The sequence below is a fragment of the Lissotriton vulgaris genome, chromosome 11 (assembly GCF_964263255.1).
Source record: "Lissotriton vulgaris chromosome 11, aLisVul1.2, whole genome shotgun sequence".
Lineage (NCBI taxonomy): Eukaryota > Metazoa > Chordata > Amphibia > Caudata > Salamandridae > Lissotriton > Lissotriton vulgaris.
The window spans coordinates 248,800,567-248,823,331 of NC_141699.1; the positions used below are offsets into that span (position 1 = coordinate 248,800,567).

Consider the following 22,765-nt stretch of genomic DNA (forward strand, 5'->3'; position numbering starts at 1 on the left):
CCCCTCTTATGGCTAAATCAGATGAAGGGTGAAAACCCCAAACTGCTTAGGTGGTCCATTTCCCTACAGGGGATGGACTTCACAGTGGAGCATAGGCCTGGCACTGATCATGGCAATGCAGATGGGCTCTCCAGGTATTTCCACTTAGAACAAGAAGACTCACCTGGTCAAGGTTAGTTTATTGTCCCAACGTTTTGGGGGGGGGGATCATGTAGGAGAGTAGGGTCTGCAATCCTATGATCACACAGATTTTTTGCTTTTGTTTCACTGGTTTACGACTTTCTCTGGCTGTGGGCCTGCCAATCAGACCCACAGCCTAGCTGTTCTCTCACTAAATTGACATGTGTACCTTAGGTGCATTACCCAATTGGAACTGGGCCACCTTGTCAGACCCTATAACTCAGGGCATCGGTGTACCCAGGGCCTACCAGGGGCTGAAGCATGTATTATGCCACCCCTGGATGGCCATCTAAATCTGACACAACTGGCTGCACGACAGCTGGGGCAAGGTGGTGTAATCACCCTTTGCTTTAGATATAGTATACCTATATATAACCCCGAAAATGGACACACGGATTCCTATCAGTCACTCCTATGGCAGGCCTTGACAATCCTGAAGACAGAGTGCGTGGAATCGTGTGAAATGGTGCTCTAGCATGAGCTGAGCCCGTTTGCAGCTTGCGGAACCAAGTCCCAATAGCTGTTCCATGATAACGCGTACCATATACTCTTAAGTGCATTATAATCCTCGCGGTTAAATGCTATCTTTGGTATCGCTTTATCAAAACATGTCGAGTAAGGTGTCATACGAATTGGGATACTAACCCCTCGCCAATGCTGGCGACGGGGTTAGCATTCCACCCTTCTAGAGGGACACAACATGTACGTTACTGTGAACCCCGGTTAAAGTTAACTGAAGCCTCAGCTCCACAAAATGGATGCTGCCACCACAGACACGAGTCTGACCTCCTGCTGCTGGGAGTCCTTCCAGCGAGGAGAGCTTGGACCAAGGATTTCCTGTCCGGGACGGTGCTAGCACCATCCCAGACAGGGTTTTGTGTATCCTGGGTAGGCAGGGCTTTACAGGAAGGTGACTGCGGAGTGGCACCCCGGTGCTCACTACGCATCTGCCGGCTAGAACCAGTTCCAGGGGCACACCAGCCCCTGGCCTGGGGAAAGTCCGGCATGGGAGAGTAGTGTAACCACCCCCCTTCCTGGTCCCACCCCTAGGGCAGGACCTAGTCGCGTACCCACCCCTTTCTTTAGGATAAAGGCAGGAGCGGGGACCCTTCCAAATTAGATCATCTTTGAATCAAGAAACTACTTTCTACAAAAGGAACTCTCGACTCTTCTCAAGATTTCTCCCTTGTGACTAAGGAGTAGTCACCCTGCATCCACAGGCACCATCTAAGAACTCTGCGGTTTGCTGCATGTCATTCCTCCGGAATCCGACTGCCCAGCTCGACGAGACCCGGCTTCCCTGGCACCTCTGACCTCTACCCACATCGTCAGCTCAGCTGAGATACGTGGGTGCGACGAGACCTCGATGGACCGGCCATCATCAGAACTGCACGACTTCTACCCAGCACGACCGCCGAGGGATCCTCTGGTGAGTGCTTTGGGGTCCGAGAAGCCCCGACCCTGAGCAGCTCCAGCACCGAAGTCCAGCCTCCCAGCATCTCCACGATCTGCGAGGGGCCCTTCTGCTTTTTGCTGCTCATCACGTTGTCTGGCTACTAGCCGCTGGCTTGTGGCCTTCTCGACGACGCCCGACGACATCACTGCTGCTGGTCTGGTTGCTCCAAACTGGCCCTTGCTCCCTTCCGAGAGAGGAGCACCCCGGACCCTCCTGGTCCACTCAAGACGCCATTTTAGGTCCACCGCGTGGGCCTGAATTTGCCAAGGCTTGTTGCCCCAATCCTGGGCCCAGCGACGCCGACGGCATCAACCATCGTGGGACAGCTCGCACCTCCATCCTGGTCGCCGACAACGCCTCCTGGTCCGTGAGACTGCAGAGCCTAGCGTCGCCCACTCACCTAGTCGAGGTGACTACAATCCGGTGCCCTCCTGGTGCCCTCGGACTACAGGCTAGTAGTTACGAACTTGGTCCCCTCTGCTTTCAGGTGTCATCCATCTTCGATCCAGGCTTGGATCTCTTCGAACTTTCTTCACTGGTCGCCTGCCAGCAACTCCTTTCTTCAGGCTCCTGGTTCGTCAGCGAGGATTCCCGACGTCTGTAAAGACCTATGCAGCCACAGCCCCTGGGCTAGGTAACTTCGGCATTTCGGTGCCCCAGCATAGCCTCATTATCTAAGGGTCCAGAGTCACTGTCGTTTTCGACTTACCTTATCGGGTTCGCCCGAGAACACTAACTTTGCGTGCCCTCGGGCATTTGTGTAGATTGTGCACTTGAAGTATTTTCATAAGAGTTTTTGTTGTGTGCTTAGTACCCTGTCCTCATAAAGAGTACAGGGCTGTTGTGACTTAAAATAAATACACTGTTTATTTTCATAACACTTGTGTGGTGTCCTTTCACTTGGTGTTCAAGGGGTATATGTGATGGTATAACAGCTGGCTTAACACGCCCTCTAGAGTTTAGCCCGAAGACTGCTCGTATCCACGCTACTAGGATAGCTGGTCTAAAAAGTTGACTTACAACCAATCACCATAAGGGTCGTTTGGACTGATGCATAGTGATCACTAGAATAGTGAGCACTGCATATCAGGCCAACTTCTCACAAACACAGTGTCTGTTGAGGTTACCCTGATCAGGGTGGACCTTTCCAGATTGAGTGAAAAAGTCTCAACAGCCGAGACACATATTTCCCAGCTTCAGTCCACAACAAAACGCTTGGAATCGCTGGTGCTCAACTTGACTCTGCAGGCAACACACATGGCGGCACGGCTTGAAGACCAAGAGTGGAGGGCAAGGAAAAATAATACTAGAGTGGTGGGGGTCCCAGAGGGGGTGGAAGGCCCCAGTGTGGACCTATTTTTGGAGGAATTTCAGAAAAATGCAACAGTCTTTTGGGCCGCAACATATTTACAATAATCGGAAGAACACATGGGATTCCGGCGCCCCAGCCTAAGCCGGGGGACCTGCACCTTCATCACCTAAGTTTTCAACCACCGCAACAGGGATGTAATCCTCCAGGCGGCCAGGGCGAAAGGAGAGGTGCACTACGAAAACACTCTGGTCTGTTTCTTGCACTACTTGCAAGTGCAGCACTAGCGGAGGAGATTTGAGGTGGTGAAGAGGGAACTCAGAGATAAAGGCATCAAATACATGATGCTTTTCCCAGCAAAGTTTTGTGCGATCACGGGTGGAAAGACTTGGCACTTTGCATCTCCAGGGGAAACTTGGGAGTGGCTGGAGGGCTGGCGTATAGGTGGCCAGAACGTAAGCAATGGTCCAGGACACTATTGAGGGACACCGAAATGTAGCAGAGGAATCGAAAGACCAGCAGCCCTCAAAGACACCGGCAGCTGCGCAGCTGATAAACGGTGGGGTTGAAAGGAGTTAATGGATGGGGCTATCCGTAAAGTAAGAATGAGTGGGACCTGATATCGAACCTGAGTGAGGGCGTGGCGGAAAGGCCAGGAAAACAAGAGGGAACTGTGAAGGACTGCCTGGCAACCCACCACAGGCACAAACTCGATGAGACACTTCGGAACGGAAGTCAGAAATGGGGGGTCCTTCAGGGGGTTCTAAATGCCTGATGAGTTTGCTGTTAGTTTTGGCACGCCTAGACACCCCCAATTGTAGTTAAGATATGTTATTATATTGATAACAGGCGTTTTCGCGGTGCAGCAGTGTGGGTTGAGGAGTGTCCAGTGTTTAGGTCCGAGGGATAATTATGCAAACGTTAAAAACAGTAATCTCAGGGTTAAATCAGTGAGTGGAGGGAGGGGTCATCGTGCATCGGGTAAAGTGGCAACAACTTATCGTACCCATGTTGGTACGGGTTGGGGGTGGAGTGGCCTCTTAATGTATCAATGCCTAACTATCAGGTACAGTAAAGCAAGATATGGTATTGGAATGTCAATGGGCCTAATGGTAAGGTAAAACGAACAGTGATACTGCAATTCAAGAAACACACCCCAGACATTATCCTTTTGTAATAAACACACTTGTGCTGCAACCAGTGCAAGGCCCTAGATGGATATGGTTATACCTTATGGCACATGTGGGCTACTCCACGGCCTCCAGGTGGTTGGGCGAGTTATGCAGGAAGACATTCCACTTCATTCCAGCAAAAATATGGACAGATCCATTGGGTAGATTTGTGGAGCTGAGTGGCCATTTGGAAGGGCAGACTATTGCTCTGTGCATATTCCGCCTAGGTTACAGACCACACTGGACGCTTTGGGTCCACTACTTCTCAAGTTACCGCAGGGGCAACTGATCTTGGGAGGAGACATGAATGACATGATTTCAGTTGAGTTGGACGTCCTGGGTGGGGCAACTTTGGACAGGAGGTTGGGGACGCTGGAGGAATTTCTCTTCGCCATGGGTTTGGGTGACATCTGGCGACTCCAACATCCAGATCTTAGACAGTACAAACACTTGTCGACGGCACATGGCAGCCTCACACGACTAGACTATGTGCTCACACAAATCCATAATGCCAATTTAAGGACACTACACTTATAGCCCATGGAGGCCACATTAGAGGGACTATCACTGGACTACATCGTGCCCCCTTAGAGATAAACACTTTAGGTCCAGCATCAGAACCTGGGGTCTGTGGACTCTGGGGTGATGATATCGGAGGCGTTAAAGACCGTGGTCAGAGGCCACACTCAGGCCCAGATAGGGGCTTTAAAAAAAGAAAATAAACTGCAATGCAGTACCCTTGAGAGTGATATTCTCAGACTGGAGGCCCAGGTGGCAAAGAAAGAGCGGACGCTTTCAGAGTTGAGTCACCTTGCTTGCGCCAGAGGGAGTTAGGAGAGCTACTGGAGGGCACTGCCATAGCTCAAAACTCTGGCTACACAACACAGGCTATACGAGGTAGAAAATAAGACCAGTAAATTGCTTGCATGCCTGGACAAGCGAGAGAGATCGCTGAGGTGGGTCCCAGAGATAGTGGATGTTAAAGGAAGTAGACATGTGACCGGAAATGAGATAGCAGAGGCGTTTGCCACATACTACGGAACACTATACACATCCTTCTCCGGGTCACACAGAGCTGGACTGTAGAGACTTCTTGTGAGATGTAACCCTGCTGTGCCTGGCTTTAAAGGACAGTGAAGGATTGGAGGGAAATCTTATGTTGGAGGAGATTAGTTCAGCCGCCCGCGCCTTGCAGTCAGGGAAAGCCGCACAGCCCAGTGGTTTGCCATTGGAACTGTTCAAACGTATGCTCAACAAAACAGTGCGACCCTGCTTACAGTGTTTCTGGAAGCTAGACAGGTAAGAGTCCTGCCACAGGACCAGAGGATGGTAGTGATATTAGTTATACCCAATGAGTGCAAATCCCCAATGAGCTGCGGGTCATATAAGCCGATACTCCTCCTCAATTATGAAGTGAAGGTTTTGGCGAAGGTTTTTTCCATGCGTCTGAGTGCAGTGATCTCCTCTCTCATACATCCAGACCAAAATGTGGAGAAGTGTCGCTCAATGGTTAGAGAGGCAGACCCTGATGCAGAGGTCTGGCCCAGACCAGGGTTCAATTCCCGCCTCAGGCGGGTCTTGGGCTAAATTTCCCCGGACCTGACAATTCTCGCCTCGGTGCCTATTCTAATCATGGGTCCCACGCTGCAACTCTGGGCAATAGCTTGCTTAATCTCCACAACGGCCCCAACAGCGCCAGGATGCCTGGCCTCACCTTGAGGGGCCCAGGAGTGGGCACTTCACATGGAAAGGCAAGTAGGGGTTCCAGAGCGGTATGTTTACAGTGCCGTGATACCCCTTGGGGTGATTGTGCGCTATATAAGCACTACAACATTTACAATTTGGATTCATGCCCCACAGGGGATTCAGGCTGAACCTACTTAGATTATTTGAGATCCTACATGTAACGGAGGCCGACCGCTCGAAGCCTGGGGCTCTTCTGTCCTTGGTTGCAAGAATGGCCTTCGACAGTGTGTAGTGGCATTACCTATGGGCAGTTACAGCGCCTGGGGTTTGGACCACATTTTATTGGCTGGGTAAGATTGGTATACGAACAACCACTGGCCAGGGTGTGAATTCATTCAACCGTGTCCCGGGTGTTTCCCTTACAGAAGGGCACTAGTCAGGGTTCCCCCGTCTTTTGTACGCCAAGAAACTTTGATATGGGGTATACGGGTGGGTGATGACTGGGACGAGCGCACATCTCTATATGCAGACAACATTCTTTTGTACGTCAGGCGACCACAGCCGACCATTGACAGAATACTGCAAATATTCTGTATCTTTGGGAACTATTCTGGATACTGCATTAACTGGGATAAATCCCTGTTATTTCCACTGGTGGGTAGGCCACCAGGCTGACAACGAGGTGTTAAGTTCACACGGACACGCTCGCACTATCGGAGGTGATGCACGAGGTAGGACTCACTCAGGTAGTGAAGGGGGGCTATGCACCTAGCTGGGCATTCGCTAGATGGGGTCTTTACGAATACCCCTGACCTGAAGTTTGTTAAAACCGAACCTGTGGCCTGGGCGGTGCTGTTTAACATTCTCAGCCCCCCGCTGCACAAGACAACGCTAGATAGGAAAACCACTAGGATGTGCAGGTCCTGGAAAAATCTTGACGGCACTGCTCTGGAGGAGCTTTTGGTGTCATCTAGGATAGCTCTGCCAGCAGATGTGAACAGAGCGGTGGCCAGGTACACTGATTGGATGGATCAGGCTTGTCGTACCTTAGCCCCGCCGAAAGTATGCCGCCCCATGAGGTCGGTCCCGTCAGCCCCGTGGTTCACGGACGAGCTTAGAGATGCCAAAACAGCTTGTAAGAAGTTGGAGCGTAACTGGCGAGCTAATTACAACGACCTGGACAAAGTCAGACTGAAAGCCAGCCAAAGGGTGTACAAAGACTTCATTGGGAAGGCTAAGAGTGCATACTTCACCGATCGTATCGAGAGGGCCAAAAACTCATCAAGGGAACTCTTCGATACTGTTGCTAGTCTGGCCACTCCCAAGCCAGTGATCGTCCCACCAAGCCTGGAACTCTGTGAGTCCCTAGCTGAGTTCTTTCTTAACAAGGTGCAAGCCATTTTCACCACACTTGAGCCTCAGGTATCTCTGAGCTTACGGGATGGCTCACCCAGGACTCCAGTTGTTAACCCACAGGAGGAAAAACTTTCGGTGTTCAAGCCGGTGTGCACTGCTGACATTTTAAGACTGCTGCATGCGACAAAATCAGGCTCTCCCCACGATCCCTGCCCGGCGTCAGTGGCTAAGCTGGCAGCCCTTCCAATAGCAGATACCCTAGCCAATCTCTTCAATCAGATGTTTGAAATGGGCGACTTTCCTACTTGTTGGAAACGGGCCTCTATTATCCCCCTGCTCAAGAAGCCCTCATTGGATATCGCTGATCCTAACAGTTACAGGTGCATCGCTAGGCTGCCGCGTCCTGCCAAACTAATTGAGAAGGCTATGAATTTCCAGCTTTGCGCATTTCTGCGTACCTCACAGGGTTTGGATATTGCCCAACACGGGTTCAGGGAAGGTCACAGTACTGAGACCGCCCTGATCAAATCTACAGAGGAGATCAGGAAGGCTTTGGATGCGGGGGGCCAAGCGGTGCTGGTCCTCCTCGACCTGTCCGCGGCCTTCAATACGGTCCACCATAGGGTTTTGGTGGACCGCTTAGAGGACTGCGGGATTCAGGGGAGAGCGCTAAGTATCCTGAAAGCTTTCCTGAGGACCATGGTCCAGGTGGTGGCGATGGGAGATTTCGAGTCAAGACCCTTCGAACTTCCAGGGGAGGTCCCTCAGGGATCCTCCCTAAGCCCCACTTTATTCAACATCTATGTTTCCTCTCTTGCCCCGGTGATCCGATCCTATGGATTTGAGTTAAGTCAGACTACACGTAGATCGTGGTCTCACTGCTCCCGTGGAAAGAACTGTACGTTGCGGCCAGGTTTCAGGACTGTATGAAGGCAGTCAGCACTTGGATGGATAGAAGTTGCCTTAAACACCAACTTTTGGAGCCCTGAGTGGTGGCCGGAAGATATGGGATCCCCTCCTTCCCCGGCCACGAAGGTGAAGAATTTAGGATTGCTTATGGACGATCAACTCTCCTTTAAACCCCAAGTGAAGGCGCTCACCTCCTCCATCCACTGGACTTTGAAAATTATCAGGAAGATTTTCCCCTTCCTTCCGGTAGGGAGCAGAAAGACGGTGGTGACAGCATTGGTGCTCCCCCGCCTCGATTACTGTAACAGTCTTCTCTTAGAGGCCCAACAGGGGCTGCTTAACAAGCTGCAGGTTTTACAAAACGCCGCTGCCCGTTTTATTGTTGGTCTGCCTAAATTTTCATCCGTTTCCAGGGAGCTGGAGAAGCTGCACTGGCTCCCGGTGCGGAAACGGATCATGTTCAAGTCCTTGTGTTTAGTCTATAAGGCGCTTCAGGGAATAGGCCCAACATTTCTCCAGCAGCACTTCCAATGGTACATGCCAGGTAGACAACTAAGGTCGGCCAACATGGGGCTGATTAAGACTGCCCGTATCAGGATGACGCGCTCGGGGGGCAGAAGCTTCGCCAGAGGGGCGGCGAATGCTTGGAATGCTCTACCTCTGGCCCTAAAGCAAAGTGCTAACCTGTTGGCATTTCGGAAAAAGCTGAAAACATGGCTGTTCACGAGCTAGACGAGAGGCTAGAAACTCACGGAGCTACCACTTCAGCGCCAGGACACCGGTTGGTAATAGTGCGCTTTATAAATGGTATAAATAAATAAATAAAAAGAGCTGAAGGGATTCAAATACCTGGAGATATTTATAACAAGAGATCCCCAAGAGTTTTGGGAGCAGAACCTGATATCCCAACTAGATAGATTCACGGGGGACGCCCAACTCTGGCGGTTACTGCCATCGACATTAATGGGTTGTGCTGCTCTGTTTAAAATAATGACACTCCCATGCCTGCTGTATGCATTACAGAATATCCCCCACCAAAATCCGGCATAATTAATTCATATGATTGAAGCTGAGCTGCGGACCCTTTTGTGGAGTGGGGAAGCACCACACAAAGCTCTGCACAAGCTGTAGAGGGGCTTTTACAAGGTTGGACTGGCAATTCCAGACTCTAAGATAAACTACACGGCCTCCCAATTGGTCACGGTGAATGAGGGTGTCTTTGGGGACTTGGCAGAGCCAGCATACAGAGTAGCCAGGTCTCTCATGGGGGTTTGGGGCAACCTCCCCTTATTATACGACAGGAAGACGGAGTGGGGTCTCCCCAGCACACACGCAGACGGTGGTAAAATCATGGCGTTCGGCAATGAAGTAACTTGGCTGGGAGGGCAGGCTAACAGCGATGACTCCCTTATGGGCCAGTGACCAGGTAGGCGGGGTGGGCAGGCTGTGTGGTTTTAGTAAATGGGAACTTCTCGGTATGGAACAATTGGGTGATATCTGAGAGGACAGGCGTATGTGGCATTTGTAGCCCTTCAGCAGGAGTATGACATGGGCAACGGAGAGTGGTTACTGTATCTGCAGTTGGTTTACATGCTTCGGGGCCACCTTTGTGAGGGGGAAGAACTAACTTAATTGTCCCCCCCCCACCCCCACCCCCACCCCCACCCAGGAGACCGACTATTTCTGGACCACCTGGAGGGAAAACAATATCCTTATTTAACAAGAACCTGGTGAATAATGCCCCAGATCCCCTGGACTGCTGAGAACAGCATGGGAGGGTGGACGTAGGCTCCATCGACGATAAAGATTGGATGGAGGCTGTACAGGGTCCAAGAGAGGTATAAATAAGCCCCCGGTTCCGACTGATCCAACTGAAGGTCTCCCACTGAATATACTACTCGTGAAGGCTATTACATCGTCTGGGCCACAAGGTGTCTGCCCTATGTCACAGGGGGTGTGGACCGGAGGGAACATTCTACCAGCTGCTATGGGAATGTCCGGCGACACAGCAATATTTGTGTGTAATTGGGAAGGTCATGGCAGCTTTGGTGTGAGCAGAGGTCCCTGGGAGCCGAAGTGATTGCTTTTTTTGATCTCGGGGTATGAGGCCTGGCCCAAGTACATAAAGATCTGGCTAGCGTTGGCTACGGTAGTAGCTACGCATAACATAGCAAGGAACTGGGGGGGCCCAGCCTTGCCCAGGGTGGTGGACTGAAAAACTGACCTGGACTTGGGCTGGCAGGCAGAGCGTACAATATACTTGAGCAGAGGATGTCCAAAGAAATGGAAAACGCTCTTGGGACACTGGCAAGCTTATCGAGGGCTGTAGTGGGGAAGGTAGAGCAAGCAGGGACTATTGCCACATTATGTTGTGAATTTTCCGATTACAGCGATGATAACTGTAAACTCAATGGATTGATTAATATGCGTGACAATTGTTTCACTGATATTCTGTTTGTTGAGCGAATTGTAATAAAAAGTTGTTAAAAAAAATATTTAGCCTCTTCTCACCTATTTGTGTGTCTTGGTTTTAGCTTCTGTTTCAATGTGCAACCCTTTGAAAATGTTTTACCACCAAACATTTCAGCCTAGGATCACTTGGATTGAAACAGGTTATAAGGGCCTCTCTGTCGGACCTCATTCCTCTTTCATTGAGTTTCCTTTGCAGGAGTGATCGATGATCCTATAACATAGCCTTGGCACAGCACATGGACCATGTCTTCGAACCGCTGTCAGCACAGCCTTAGTTGCACTGGGCTGGCCTTCATTTCAACACCATGGTGGGGTATGAATCGGTGCAGGCAGGTCTCTCAACCTGAATCTTAAGAACTTTTCCTTTATTGAGTTATTGTAAAGTTCACCAAGATAACACTGGGGCCTAAGCTTCGTGTAATTATTGAAAGCTACTCATCCATGTCTACGCCTGGCTTGGGCAGATTTGTCCTGCAAGGGTGACAGTTTTTATACTTGATTTTGGTATATTTTTTAAACTCTTCCTCGTCCAATGGTTCGTCCCAAAGCTGAGGAGAGGCCAAAAATAGTTATGGATGAATTTAGATTGACTCTTGCTGATGGTCGGGCCCTACCTCTGTGAGTAGAAGGAAAGGGTGGTAAAGGGATTTTATGGCTCGGAGTGAGTAAAGGTAAATCGAGGTGAGGGGTTCTTAGGATTCAGGTGACGGTAAAGGTAGAGATAAACAGAGGTATGGGGTCTCTAGGGTACAATAGAGGGTAAATGAAGGTAAGGGGATTTTAGGGTTCAGGGGTAAATAAAAGAATGTAAAGGGTATTTAGGGTTCAAAGGTGGGTGGAAGTAAAGGATGTAAGTGATTTTTAGCGGGTAGATAGTGGTAAAGGGAGCTGGGGTTTGTAGGGCTCAGGGGTGTAGAGGTTAAGGGTTCAAACAAAACAAGGAGGGGCCCTGAGGGGGGTGGGGGTTACCCCCAAAACAGAAAAAAGAAATTATAGTGGCTTGGGATGGTTACACCTCCCCCCAAAAGAAAATGAAAACGGACGGGTTGAAGGGGGGGGGGGGGGCTGACAACCCCCACACAATCAATCATGTCAATACATTGTAATGTCCACAGTGGAAAGGCATGCAGGTTAAAGCCCTGCATTATAATGTCTGATATTCTTCTTCGATTATACCCTGTGCAGCATTTCTTTTTCTTCATCATGGCCAGCATTATGAACCTCAACGGATGCTTTTAAAATGTTACTAGATAAAGTGCTACGGATCTTACTACTTCTGCAATTCCTATGCTTCAGTGATAAAGGTGATTCCTGCCTTATGATGTTTCTGTATGTATCTGCTGCTTTTGACCCAATACATCAGCCACCCTAAATTCTCACTTATACTTCGAAGGTCAGGTTTTGAGTAGATTTTCTTCCTTCCTGGAGTTCAATTTCTACCAGCTTAAAACAGTGGCGTTACAAAATACCCCGCAGTGTGGGGGCCTGAGATCCAAAGGGCCCCCCTCAGACCGTACCCTGGCCTTGAGCGCTCCTGAGTGAGTCCGAAGGGGGGCACCTCCATGTACATTGGGTTAATATAGACGAATCTCTCTCTTCTAGAGCTCCATACAGGTCTACACTTCCTAATGTGTATGTGGAACCAATTGGTGAGCTGCTGCGTGACCATGGAGTGCTTCCCTGCCCCCACTTATAGGAAAATGTTACACAGTGGTTTCTGAATTTTCCTCTCAGTCTGGCCCCTTTAGCCTGTCTCATGTCATGAACACAGTACCAAAAGGGAGAAACCAACACAATAACACAATCTGTGGGTCAGTCCCGAAAACACTGATTTATTTATTTATTTTCATCTACATCCAAATTGGTTGACCGCGTCAAGTCACTGAGTGAGTATGATTCCGGTTGATTAACTTCCTCAGATATAACTTGTCAAAAATGCTTGATAACAATAGATTCCTAAAAGGAAAAATGAATAATATCTTTTGTGAACTTCCAGATGATAGTCCAGGATCTGGTTCTTTTCCATTCAAGGCCATGGCTTGTAGCCAACTTCCTTTGTATCAGTCAGAGGACGTATGAAGCTCAAACTTGTAGTTCTTGCACAAACATCAGCCAGCCCCTGCCCAAAATGCATACATGATTTACGCCATATATATCACCATAAGAGGTTTAATTCAGTAACAGGGGATTCAGCTGCACTTGGGTGCCACTCTTTGGATGTTCTTCATTTTTAAATGTTGTAGGGATTGACTTTTATGTGAATTGTGATGCTGTGCATCATCTGACACATCCTTACTTCTCCATCAAACAAACCAACATGCATCTGTGCACCCATGATTGTTTTCATGAATGTGGTGGAAACTCACACAAAAGGCATCCGTCCAAGTTTGGAACAAAGTGAAACATTGAACACAAACTTTTTTTGCACCCGTTTTTTCACTTTGCTGTCATTAAAACGTGTGAAATAGTGGGCTAAAAGTGTGCATACAAACTGTGTGGTAGTGATAGTGTAATGCACACAATCGGGCATAATAACATTTGAGCACTTGCTTCTATATTGTTTACTGCAAACGTTTAGATCAAGGACAATTAGGTACCAAACACCTTGCCCAAAAAGCATTTGAACCAGAGAATTGTTGCTGTCTCTATAACCCAAAAAATCCTATTGAGACCTGTAATGGGAATGCACTTATATAATCATGATATTTATCCTTGAAAAGAAAATATTTCACTTAAAATATTACTGAATGTAAGGTTTTTAATTGTAGTATTTTAATGTACTGAATTACATATTTTTGCAAATAGGTTTATTGTATTGTTTATTGTCCCTTAATCCATATTTACTATTTTGTTATATTTCAGGTGATGTGCAGGAGGCTAAGTTACTTTTAATCAAGATGAAATATTTATCAAATCTACAGGAAAAAGTGAAGATCAAAATTATGCCGCGGTGATTTTACTTTATTTGTTAATAAATGGATATTACAGTTTTAAAACATTAAACATATTTACTTACAATCATTTGTGCCATTTGTGTGTTGTTAGTATTCTATAAAATCAACATAACTATCCAGATGTTCTTTTTAGGTCTAGTTTAGCTGCGCTATTGTCGCTTGACCATATTTGATAATTAGAAAAATATTTTTCTGATAGATACTTCTGGCTGTGAATTCCTCACCTTGTGAATACCCCCAGCTGCCACTCTTAATCCATAGAATATTTGTCACCAATTCCTTTGTGCCCTGGTACGTGGTGTTGTGTGGCTACCATTGACTCTGCTCTGTCCTAGTAATGAAGTCGGAGCCGCATATAACCAACGCCAGCCATGCTGATGTCAGTTCCTATCTTTCTGTGAGGTTAAACGCAGAACCTGAGTTCGCTCCCTCATTTTTCTGTCACTTGATAGGATTCATTTTAAAATTATACAGTATGTGAAACGGTTATGCCCCTCCATAAACTACAGTATTTAAACCCTTAGGGACTGTCACAAACAAATGTCTGTGACAGATCCACACCAGGTATATCTTTATTACCTGGATTTGTTGCACAACCCCAAATCTTGTGAGGACTGCACCAGGATGAACTTGAAGGCTTTTTGGGACCGTGAGTCCAAGTTCTACATCACAGAACATCATCAATAGGCATGTAGGGATCGGTCTCAATCAAACTTAATGCGGATCCCCTTGAGCACGCCAATTACAGACCTATAGCTCAACTTCCTTATTATAGCAAAATTATGGAGACCATGTCCAGTACTGATGATGTTGTGTTTCTACATGTTGGCTTCAACATTGTAAAGCGCTCTGATACCCACAAGGTTCATGTTAATGCTATCTAAAACAAAAAGCTTTCCTCTTACTTGGAATCCCACTTCCTCCTGGATCCCTCTCAGTCGGATTCAGGAGTTTCCTATAGCACAGAAACAGCATTGGTAGTTGTATTAGACACTATTAGGCTTTCCCTTGACCATGCTGGTGTTACTCAATCTATCCTCCGCATTTGACACCATTTCATATTCAATCCTGGTCCAGAGACTCTCAGAGATGGGTGTCTGCGGAAAAGCTATGGGGTGGCTCAAACTTTTCTTAGCAACTGGGCTTGTGAACCTTGAATCTTTCAAATTCCCCCTCCAGGACCTTAAGATAATGGGGTTCCGCAGGACTCTCTACTGAACACTATGCTTTTTAACATCTATGTCGCCCCCTACCCAAGTAATAAGATCATGTGGCTTTGAAGTCATCTCACATGCAGATGACACTCAGTTGATCATCTCTATGGGACCCCATCCAGAACCTACCAAAAACAGATTTGGTGAATGTATGAGGAAAATGTCTTCCTGGGTGACGTTGAATTGCCAATTGCTGTACCAATTTAAGATTGAGACTCTGCTGTTTGGCAAAGCCCTTGCAAATTTGTGGACTGACTGGTGCTCTTCTGAGTTAGGCTTGATCCCCATCCCAAAAAGGTAGTAAAAATCTTGGCATCCTGGTTGATGAAAACCTGTTGATGAGAGAACAGGTAGAATCCACCTACAATGCCCTTTTTGGGATCATTTGTATGCTCAGAAAGGTCTTTCAGTGGCTCCTGTTACACACTAGAAGAACTCTCTCTCAGGCACTCATTTTAAGCCGTTTGGATTACATCAATGCCCTCTTGGTAACAGTTAATGAGTCTCTACTTACCAAGCTGCAAGTGGTTCAGAACAGCGCTGCCTGCCTGCTTTGCAAACTTCCTCCTTGCTCTACATTAGAACCCACAATGAAATGTCTTCACTGGTTTCCTGTGAGAAAACGTTCTCTATTAAAACTCCTGTGCCTTCTCCACAAATCTTTGTTCTGTCTTCAAGAGAAACTCTGACATATCTTTTTACTCAAAATCTTATAGCTAAAGGCCAACTACTGCTATGCATTTGTCATTTCCATATGACCAAATTTGGTGGGCGGTCCTGTTCCTATCTTGATCCCTGCCACTGGAATTGACTGCCTTTTCATATTCGGTCCTACTCTGACTTGGTTTGTTATTAAAAAACTACTCAAGACTGGGCTTTTTTGAAACTGAGATCCCCTTCTCATGTGAAGGCTTCAGGTAAGTCTAAGTCCAAGAATAAAACATAAGACCAATCGTGACTCTCCTTCATCCCCCCCACTCTCATCAGGAGAAGTCAAGTGGATGTTAGGGTGCCTCCCAATCTTGGCCCGGTCCACTAGAGTGGAACTGATCCCCCAATCGACCCCATCTAGCCCACATTTTCAGGTCTATCGGAGATGCCATAAGTCAAGGCCATGTTGCACAAATTTAGACACCATTCTGGTTTCTTCTGCCATCCCCTTGGTCCCCAAGGAGGCCTCCAGTAGGATCACTGCTGGCAATTTGGTTCCCAAATCCATCTGAGCTTCTTGAGCATGCTGTGGGATCAGCCTTGACTCTAGGGTAGATGCCCAATTGACTTCAAACATGACAGTGATATCCTCGCCTGTGCCCTGTTCGTCGACACTAATGCCACATACGTGTGGTAATTAAAAGTCTTTGGAGCCAGGTGTATAAAATAGGTTGCATTTATTAAAGCTTAGTTCCAGGTTAAGTTCATTATATGAAGATAGGTAGATGGAAATCAACCCCACCAGGAGCAGTCTACCTGCCACTCAGCTTGCCTGCCATCAACTGCCACTCCCCACATCAGCCAGGCACTCAAACATTCCATGAGGCCATCAGGCATTCTGACACTCACACTAGCTGAGCAGCAGGGAAGTCACAGTCAGGGAAAGAAAAGACACAAGTCAATTATAACGAATCCCCCTTCTTTAGGGAAATAATGCAGAAGTTAAGGAAGGAAACATAAACATCAATATATATATATATATGCGATGCATTCTAAAAGAAAAACATTTACATTGTAAAGGAAAGCATTTACATTGCATTCTCAAATATACATTGAGATTAACACCATCCCCCTCCCTTGGGGAAAATCCACAACACAACAAACCGCACAGTGCGGTCGAACAGAACTGGGGCGTACACCACCCCTTAACCAACACGTAACAGGGTAAACACCACCCTGTGGAACAGAATTGGAGCACTCACGCCCCACAACCTCAACTAAATAGGGTTCTGACCACCCTTGAAAACAGAACTGGAGCACTTAGCTTCCACAACCTCACAGCAAAAGGGTACTCACCACCCTAGGAACAGAACTGGGGCACTTAGCTCCCACAACCTAACCGCAGAAGGGTACTCACCACCCTAGGAACAGAACTGGGGCACTTAGTTCCCACAACCTAACCGCAGAAGGGTACTCACCACCATAGGAACAGAACTGGGGCACTAAGTTCCCACAACCATACCAAAGTAATGGGAAAACTATTCTTTTTGCACTTGGGATCCCTACTGCGAAATATCCCTGTTAGTGGCAGGCTTTTGAATCAAACTTTTCGTCCAAGAGTAACCGAAGCCAAGCACAGAGTATTTTAAGCTACTTGTATGGTGAGTCGGCCAGATAACGACGCCTACCTGGTGAGATGGGTGAAACCATCGCAGCTGACCTTCATCTTCATCTACACGGACACAGCCTCCCCTCCATGCCGATCGAGGTGCGACGCTCTCAGCGGACGTCCGGAGCAAAATCAGCGTCCGATCCCAGTTCGGGGCTGCAGCTAACTCACGCTCCAGCTGTAGTGAGTCCTGATCGACCTACCCCCCGAATACCGAATATGCTCCTGGTTGGACTGTGCCCCTGATAACCTGATTTTTTTTTTTTTTTTATATATTTTTATTGCAGGAATTAGCCAAAATTACATGATAGATCAGCGACATAACTTCAAAGGAAAAGAAAAACATCAGATCCCCCGTGAGGAAACACTTCTCATACACAGCCATTCAGCCCACAACCCGAGGGTCGGACGGCGCCTGCGATAAGGTCGGATACGGGGATCTGGTAGTTTGCTGGGGTTGATCCAAATAAACGAGCGATCTTCATCTGCTTTTCTAAATCATCCTAAAAACACCCCCTAACACCCACCCAACCCAACGTCCCCCAGAGGAGCGGGGACTAACCACTTAGTGTGAAAGGACTCAGAATAATAGTAAAATGAAATGAAAGCGATCTACGCTCCCCCCTACCTCCATCTACCCCCCTCCCCCCGCCCAGCCCCGCCATCAGTGTGGTGTGTGTGTAAGAAGAGCTTGTGGAAAGAAACCTTAATCAACTGCGTAGAAACCAGTGTTATGGACACCTAACGGGACTCAGGTTGTGCTGCGTCATCACTCTCGGAATCGCTGGAAGCGCTGTAATCTCGCAAGGCCTGCACTAAAGTCTCCCATTCCAGTGCAGCTTCTAGCGCCCTCTCATTCTGCTGTCGCCTCGCCAGCTGGTATCGCAGGGTACTCTCCCCCGTAGCCCACTTCAGAAGTTCATTGTACCATTTAGTGCCTGTTGGACCAACTCGTGCCTTCCAATGCCTGGTTATCTCTCTCTTTGCCAGAATGAGACCTAGGTCAATAAACTTACTAGAGATTTTGTTTTTAGGGGTATGAGGGAACCAATGTAGGATCCCCACCGCCGCGTCAAAGGTCAAGGATCTCCCAGTGACCCCATTGAGGGTGTCCCCTATCAGGAGCCAGTAGGAGGACAGCGCTGGGCAGGACCACAGCATATGTATAAGGTCCGCCGCAGGTGATCGGCATCTGGGGCAAGCCGCCGTGTCTGAGGCGAAGTATTGTTGGATTTTCGCTGGAGTCAGGTAGGCCTTGTGAAGTACGTAAAAGTGAACCAATTGAAACCGGGCGTGGCGCGTGCCTTTCCAGGCACAACGCATTAGTTGTGCCCACGCCGTTTCCGGTATATCTTTCCCTATGTCGGCTTCCCACCGGTTCCGTAGTATGTCGAGCGGGGGCAGTCCCTCATTGATTAGTCTAGTATATAAACACGTGACCGCCTTGACCGTCCCCGAGGACAACATGACATATTGGCACACCGGTGATGTTGGCGGTTCCTCTATACCCCTCTTCCAGTGCATCTGAATTGCTCGAGTAACTGCTGTGTGAAGGAGGAAGTCGCCTCGGGGAACGTCAAAGCGGTCTAGAATCTCCTGGAAGGGCAGTAACACCCCATCTTCATAGAGGTCTCCCACTAATTGCAACCCTGCATCTTCCCAGTGCCTTAAGCGCGACCAGTCTCCACCGTGCGGCAAGGCAGTGATCATCCCCAACGGAATCTCCGGAGCATACGGGAGTTTCAGCTCCCCCCGGCCATGCGCACGATTCCAGCACAGTCGTATAGTCCGTTCCTCGAGCGTAAGGTCTTTCAGAGCTAAGCGCTGGCGTAATGCAATGTAGGAGATAATGTGTCTGGGCATTCCCCTGCCTCTCCCATCTTCCGGGCCTCGGAACTCTCTCGCTATCTCCTGAGTAAAGGTTTGCAATTGAGCCGCTAGATAGTACTTTTTGAAATCCGGCACCGCTAGGCCGCCCTCCGATTTTAGTCTCATCAGGGTCTTGAGCGCCACCCTTCGGCGGCCCGACCCCCAGAGGAACCCCACCAACATAGATCTCAAGAGCCGGAAGGTGGCCGGCGGAACCCAAATCGGGAGCGCTCGGAAATAATATATCAGCCGAGGGAGTGCCACCATTTTCAGCAGTGCTATATGCCCAGCCACCGATGGCGGCAAGGTGGCCCAGAAGTCCATGCTGCCTCTTAGCGCGCGAATACAGCGGGCTATATTGTCGTCTAGGAGATCGGCAGGGTCATGGTACACATATACCCCCAGGTATTTGAGGCAACTAGGTTCCCATCTAAACTCTCTAGCGGTGTCAGGTCTGGACTCCACCTTTCGAACCGGGAATAGGCAAGTTTTGGCCCAGTTCACCTTGAGGCCCGAGATCTCTCCGAATGTCGTGAGAGCCGCTTCAGCCCCAACCAGAGCATTGCTGGAGTCCTCGAGGAAGAGCGGCAGGTCATTGGCATAAAGAGAGATGTATTGTTGTCCCGATAAAGTCAGCAGCCCGCCGAAGTAGGTTCCAGTCCGGACCGATAACGCTAGCGGTTCCACCGCGAGCGCAAAGAGCAGAGGGGATAACGAGCATCCTTGTCTCGTGCCTCGTTCCACTGGGTATTGTTGGGAGACCTGCGGGCCCGTTCTCACTCTGGCCTTCGCCGCGGCATATAGTACCATGGTCCATCTGACAAATCCTTCTCCCAGACCGAAACGCATTAGCACGTAAATATTCCCATTCCAGGCTGTCGAAGGCCTTTTCCAGGTCAATCGAAAGGATTAAGGGGCACGTGTGGTTCCTCCAGTAAACGGAATAAGCGACGAATATTCATAGTTGTATTGCGTTTAGGGATGAATCCTGCCTGATCTTCATGTACTAAGGAACGCATGTGCCCCAACAGTCTTGATGCCAATATGCTGCTCAGAATTTTATAATCAACCGTTAGCATTGATAACGGTTGATAGGACGCTGGGTAATCGGACTCCCTACCAGGTTTGAGGAGGGGGACTACCAAGGCTTCACACATCGAGGCGTCCCAGGCGTTTCGCTTCCCTATAGACCACTAACAGTCGGGGAGCCAAGAGGTCCACGTAGGCGGAGTAGAATTCCACCGGGAGCCAGTCGAGGCCCGGGGTCTTGTTTCTCGCCATCCCTTTTATGGCGCTACGGATTTCCCCAATCTCTACGTCTTTGCCCAAGTCCTTCGCTATTTCAGGTTCCAGTGCGGGGATCTCTAAGGATTGTAAGTAGTCATCAATCAGGGCAGGATCACGAGTCAGTCTACTACAATACAGCCTTTCATAATACCTCAAATAGCAATCAAGTATCTCCTGTTGGGTGTGCACCTCAGTTCCCTCTGCGGTGCGCATGGACACCATCGGGGTGGTCCGTCTCATGGGGTTGTCTAGCCAGGCTAGGAGTGCGCCCGATTTGTCCGCTTCTGTGAGCGATCTGGTGACATAGGCCTTATAATCGAAACACCGCAATCGTTCGACCTCCGCCGCCACCGCCTCCCTCGCTGCAGCAGTACGTTCCTGAAGATCTGGGCGGCCGGGGCGGCGAAGCTCCATCTCGGGGAGCTTCCGGTCTGCGTTGGCCAGGTCATCGAGGATGACTCGTCGCATTCCCACTTTCTTGGCTATACAATAGCCCCTGACCACCACTTTAAAAGCATCCCACTCTGAGGCTCTCGACCCAGCTGTGCCCCCATTTGTCGCAAAATAGTCAGTAATTTTATCCTCTAGGTCCGCCTTGAAGACTATATCCTCCAATATCTCGGGCGCAGTTTCCAAGTGGGTACACTAGGGACCCCCGGAAACCATCTGAAATCCACTAACAGGGGGTTATGATCAGAGATGGTCCTAGTCAAGTATTCAGATCTCACAGTCGCGGACACCAGTTCCGTCGACCACAGAAACCCATCTAGTCTCACATGCAGTTCGTGCATACCAGAAAAGTATGAGTAATCTCTAGCTTAGGGGTGCTGCGCTCGCCAGATGTCTGTCAGCCCCCATTGAGTCTGCCATTCCTTCCTGCCTTTAGCTACCCGTCGGACTGGGGAATCTGGAAAGGGGGGGGTGTGAACGATCGATGTCAACATCCACCACCGAGTTAAAATCTCCTCCCATCAGGAGGGTCCCCGACAGGAAATGGGCCAAGGAGCCCGATAACGCGGTCAGGAGGGCGAGTTGGTCCACGTTAGGCACATAAATGCAACAAATATTCAGAGCTCTACCCCCCCAATGTGCCAGAAATTGCCACGTATCGTCCCTCTGGATCCACCACAGATTTGGAAACCTGTAGGGGTATCCCAGCCCTTATCCAGATCAACACCCCTCTCGCGTAAGCTGAATATGTGGTGTAGTATACCTGCCCTCTCCATCTACGCTGTAGCGCTACCCCTTCCGCATTAGTAAGATGTGTCTCCTGTAGTAACGCTATCTGCACCCCTCTACGCACCAGATAAGCGTGAATTTTGTGCCGTCTGGACATAGTGTGAAGGCCTCGCACATTCCAAGTGACGCATTTCAAATTAGTGATCTCAACCATTGTCCCAAATTGTCACATCCAGGTTCCCCCAGCAATGCTTAGTCATGGATCGTTTAATAGTCGATTCAACACCAATGGCGGCCTCCCCCCCCAAAAACAACAGAACTTCCCCCTGAAACAAACCCCCTCCCACCCACCCCAGAATAGGACCCAAATAGCGGCATCTAGTTCCCATCCAAACCGTACCCTCAGTAAACCCCCCTTTCCCAACTAATCCAACGGTAGCCACCGTAGGTGTGCCTTAAGGGCCGAGTGGGGTTCGGGCGCCAGCAATGGGTCACCGAGTCTCAGGCTACCGAGACTAGACCGAGCACCATTTTCAATTTTCTCCGGTAGGCCCACCACACGAATATTGTTTCTATTACCCCCTTCAGCGTCCTCCGCCCGTCTCTCCAAGTCACCGATCCGGGTCAGGGCATCCTTCATCGCAGCGGCCAGGGTCTTTTGCGCTGGTTCCAGGACCTTCACCGAGCTCTCTACCTCTTTGACTCTGTCCGAGAGCTTACCGTGGTCCGCTCTGAGGAGGCCCAAGCTCGTCGCAACTCGGGCGATGTCGTGTTGTAGGGCCGATCGTGTATCTGCGATCGCCTCCAGGATCCTATCAAATTGCTGCTGTAGGTGAGGGCTTCCAGAACTCTCCGGGTCATGTCGATCATCCCTATCCGGAGCCTCCGTGTCCGAGGCGGCTGGAGTCGTCCCTTTAGGTCCCTTTGGGTTCCCCATGGTGGACGTGCCTTGTAGTATGAGGCTCGGCAGGCGACCCGCCAAGAATGGGCTTCAGCTGCTGATCTTCCGGTGAGCCTTCAACCGTTCCCAGCGTAGTGGCACAGAGTTTTGCCACTAACCAGATCCCTCGGGATGAACCACAGCCGAGTCCCCGGAGGCCACTAGGGGGGAAGTGGGGGCGATCACCGCCAGTCGACGTAGTCCCGCCGGATCGAGTGAGGCCTCGGTCTGCCGCCACCGACAAAGCCGGGTCTCCGACAGGGCAGTGTTGTATTGACGCTCATGAAGTTCCTCGGGACCCGAGGGGGCCGAAGTCACGGCGCCGGGCACCTTCACCGATGATTACAGGATCTCAGCGGAGTAAAGTCGACCGTCTTGGGCGGCTCGGCGGCTCCAGCCACGACCTCCAGCCGCTATGGTCTACTCAACGCCGAAAAATCGACTAGCAATCTTCCGGGGAGG

The 22,765-nt window shown here is 49.4% G+C and overlaps 1 protein-coding gene across 1 annotated transcript in view; it reads left to right on the forward strand.

The window, feature by feature from the left end:
* Positions 1-13,558, forward strand: part of HSCB (HscB mitochondrial iron-sulfur cluster cochaperone) — a 142,145-nt gene extending 128,587 nt beyond the window's left edge. Inside the window, exon 6 of the mRNA XM_086943161.1 lies at positions 13,403-13,558. Coding sequence (XP_086799287.1) covers positions 13,403-13,494 — 92 coding nt within the window. The 3' untranslated portion in view covers positions 13,495-13,558. The remainder of the gene's footprint in view (positions 1-13,402) is intronic.
* The last annotated feature ends 9,207 nt before the right edge of the window (positions 13,559-22,765 follow it).